The sequence below is a fragment of the Gavialis gangeticus genome, unplaced genomic scaffold, assembly GCF_001723915.1.
Source record: "Gavialis gangeticus isolate Ggan-Ray unplaced genomic scaffold, GavGan_comp1, whole genome shotgun sequence".
In the NCBI taxonomy this organism is placed as follows: domain Eukaryota; kingdom Metazoa; phylum Chordata; order Crocodylia; family Gavialidae; genus Gavialis; species Gavialis gangeticus.
Genome location: NW_017728992.1, coordinates 184,969,186 through 184,972,926, shown reverse-complemented (window position 1 = coordinate 184,972,926; position 3,741 = coordinate 184,969,186). Strand labels below are relative to the sequence as shown.

General features: G+C 47.5%; 1 protein-coding gene across 1 annotated transcript in view; it reads left to right on the top strand.

Moving 5' to 3' along the window:
- The window catches only part of ANXA13 (annexin A13), a 17,053-nt gene extending 13,744 nt beyond the window's left edge, over positions 1 to 3,309 (top strand). The window contains exons 10-11 of the mRNA XM_019519534.1: positions 1,432 to 1,544; positions 2,962 to 3,309. Of these exons, the coding sequence (XP_019375079.1) occupies positions 1,432 to 1,544; positions 2,962 to 3,081 (233 nt within the window). The 3' untranslated portion in view covers positions 3,082 to 3,309. The remainder of the gene's footprint in view (positions 1 to 1,431; positions 1,545 to 2,961) is intronic.
- Positions 3,310 to 3,741: the final 432 nt, after the last annotated feature.

Here is a 3,741-nt window from a genome sequence, read left to right as displayed (position 1 = left end):
ATTGCCCAGCGTATCCTGCAGGGGTCCCACATTACCCGGCACCTTCTTCATCCTCCCAATATATTTGAAAAAGGACTTTTTGTTATCCTTAATCTTGGACGCTAGTCCGAGCTCCATGTCCGCCTTGGCCTTCCTAACAGCTCGCCTACAGGCCCGAGCTGAGGAGGTATACTCCTCTTTGGAGATTTCACCCCCCTTCCACCGGGCGTACGCCGCCTTTTTGGCAAGCAGGCAGTCCCGGACACCCTTGGTGAGCCAGGGGGGCTTCCGGACACTCCTGCCCCCCTTGCTTCTTCCTAAGAAGCCAAGTGAATAAAAATCAGGGCTCCGTTTTCACTCCAGACCATCAGCATTTTCAGCCCTTCTGTGCTGGCATTGATGTATTTAGCATTACGGTTTATCCACATACAACATATTACCTGAGTAGAGTAATATACATATCCACTTTTAGGTTCCTGTGCTTCCCCAGACACTATACAGAAAATTACCTTCAAGTGTAAACAGACCACATTTTTGCAAGCCTTTTCTCCCAGGATCCTACCAGTCCATTGTCCAGTTTTACATACCTGTAAAGTATGCAAGATAAACTATACTAACACTTTTTTCTGGGACAAAGCTGTATACCTCTAAGTTAAAAGCAGCTCGTTCAAGTTAACTGCCAGTCATTCCAGGGACAAGGCTGTCAACCTGTACTCCCCCTGCCCACAGAGCAGCTATACAGCTTGAAAGGGTTCATGTGGAAAGGGCTGTGCTTATCCTCAGGTTTTAACTTGGAACAATTAAGACTGCTTTTAATGAGATGTCTGTTTACAGCTTTCATCTTCACAGTCCCTCCAAGTATTTTTCTAAGGCAGGAGTGTTAAACATGGCCCATGGGCCACAGAGAGGCTCCCTGGGCCAAATATCTGGGCCACTGGTCTACCAGAGAGCACTGAAAGTTGGGATACTTGGCCCTGGTGGGCATGGCCATTGACAGCAAACTTGGCTCCATGCCACCAGACCCCATGCTCCTGCTGCCTCCGCTGCCACTGGACCCTGTGCTCCCACTAGCACCAGACCTGCAACTGCCCCCACCCCTGATGGACCCGGAGCTGCCCCCAGCTGCCACTGGACCCTGCACTGCCCACCGTTGCCTCCGCCCAACCCGGCACTGGCCCTTCCCCTTCCTCTGCCCCTGCCACCACCACACCCTGCACTCCCACCAGACTCCACACAGCTATTACTGCCACTGCAGCAGCCCACATGCCCTGGGTTGGATCTGGCCCACAAGGAGCTCCGTGGTCTGGGCCCCAGGTGAATTTGACATCCACGTCTAAGTGGATACAAACAGGGCGGATTTCTAGGTTTCCTTAACAAATCTGTTACTTTCTTCCTCCTATAAGGAATGTGAAACATGAAATGCTAAAACTCCCTACTGCTCTCCCTCTTTAGTGAGGTGTGCCAAAGATTGCCCAGGCTACTTTGCTACATGTCTACATGAGTCAATGAAAGGAACAGGAACCGATGAGGAGACTTTGATTCGCATCCTCGTGACTAGGGCTGAGGTAAGACACTCTGGGATCTGAAAACTCCCAAATCCTCCAGTGGATAATTGTAAACTTAGAGAAATAGAAATAGCTGGGCCACATTCCTCTCTCAATCAGTCTATTTTGCAGTTTAAATCCTATGCAGCTCTACTGACTTGAGCAGTCACAGTCTGGTTTTACATCCATATCACCGAGTAGAGCTTTGACACTGAATCTGTTTACATTTTTAAAAGAAATTAATAAAAAAGCACATGAGCAATGGCCACCATTGCTCCTCTGAGGGATGAGTCACCTGATCCCAAAGAGGTTTAAAAAAATAAAATCCTTGTTAACTAAAAACAAGGTGGCAATTCCCAAACTGGGAATGGCCAAGGAGTCATATGGTGCTGTCTGTCCCCGTTGACAGACACAGAACGGATGAAGGCAGGGAGGGGGGGTGATTAGGAGTCAAAGGAAACTGTGGCTGAGTCTCTTCAAAAAGCTCAAAACATATTCAAGGCAGTTCAGGTCTATACACACTGCCTCCGTGTCTCATCTATGTAAGCAATGGCTATTGTTGCCACAGAGATGTTCGGTCATGAATGGAAGAAGTGGTGGTCTCCTTGGCTGGGAATGGGAGGGGAGGAGATATCCATGTGACCTAAGCAAGAGGGTTGATGTTAATCCAAGACAATCTCGCTATGAAGATGTGATCCAATCATGACATTTTTGAGAGCCCCAGTAGCACAGACAGGGCCCATATCACTGGCGCTTCTTTCATAGGGTAATACATACCATCTGGGGCTCTGCACTTTGCAAAAAGAGAGCTGTTTATTACTGGGATATTACTGACTTTTTAAAATTCTACTCCTGGTAGCAAGGGTCTGTCTGCATGGTACTGGAAGCAGCGTTGCCCAGTTAGCGTGATGCACCCTATTTCTGCAGAGATTTCATTGGAACTGTGCTAACACGACTATACTGCTTTGGGGATGCGAGTTAGCACACACCACTGCCAGCTCTCTGCCTGGTGGTGTGGAAACATACCACAAGTCCAAATAGCAAGTGGGAGCTAAAAGTGCTCAAAGATTTAGACCTTACCTCAGGGGTGGGCAAAATGCAGCCCGCGGGCTGGATGCGGCCTGCCAGGCCATTCTATCCAGCCCTTGGGGCCCCTAAAAATTTAGAAAATTAATATTTATTTGCCCCTGACTGCCTGTCATGCGGCTCTCAATGACTTGCCAAAACTAAGTAAGCAGCCCTCCACCCAAAATAATTGCCCACCCCGCCTTACCTTCTCCTCAGCCGGGTGGCAATCCATATCTATTTAAAAACAAAGAGAGGTTTTCCATTGATTGCAATGGTCTTCGGATCAGGCACTATAGGCTCTCCTTGGAAGTGCTAGTGTATTAAGCAAAAGAGATCCACTCCTCTAAAGATTATTTCTGTCTCTCATCAGATTGACCTTCCAACGATAAAGGAGAAATTCAAGCAACTGTACAACAGCTCTTTAGCTCAGGCCATCCAATCAGATACCTCTGGGGACCTCAGAAAGCTGCTGGTGGCACTGCTACACTAGTGCTGCTCCCAGAAAGAGAGAGAGACAAGAAACCTCCTTTTGAACTAGCTTCAAAAGCAGTGTCCAAAACAAATGGGGCACTAGCAATAAAGAAAACAATCCAGTTTATTTTCTTTACAGCTAAAGAACATGTGGCCAAGTAATGATTGTGCTAGCTTGACATGAGCTTTATGTCAAGCCTATCACAACAAATGTCCTCAAGCAATAAAGAACTTTTATAAAACTAAACCTAATTTGGCCTCTTTCTATTTGCAATATGAGAAGAGGCTTCAGCTTTTTTGCCATCAATCCCCTTGATATCACTATCGAGTTCTGAAGACCTTTCCTTATCTCCCTCTGCTTTATATCCTGCATCAGTGGGAGTCAACCTTTCTGGCAGCTCTAGCACAAATTAGCCCCACTTCTTCCCTGAGTACCACTCCAATCCCCTTCGTCTGCCCAATCTGCTGCTCAGCTTTCTGCAAATAGGCAGACCCTGCCTGCCATTGAGCTGCCTGTCACCTCCCTGGTCTGCTGCCTGCAGATGCTGCCCATGCCACTTGTCGCATGTGTACCACAGGTTGGCCACCCCGTCCTGTGTCATAAGCAGGGATCCTGGTTTTCCCTGATAAAAAATAGCAAATTCCCTGATAAAAAATGCAAATTCTCTGATAAAAACTC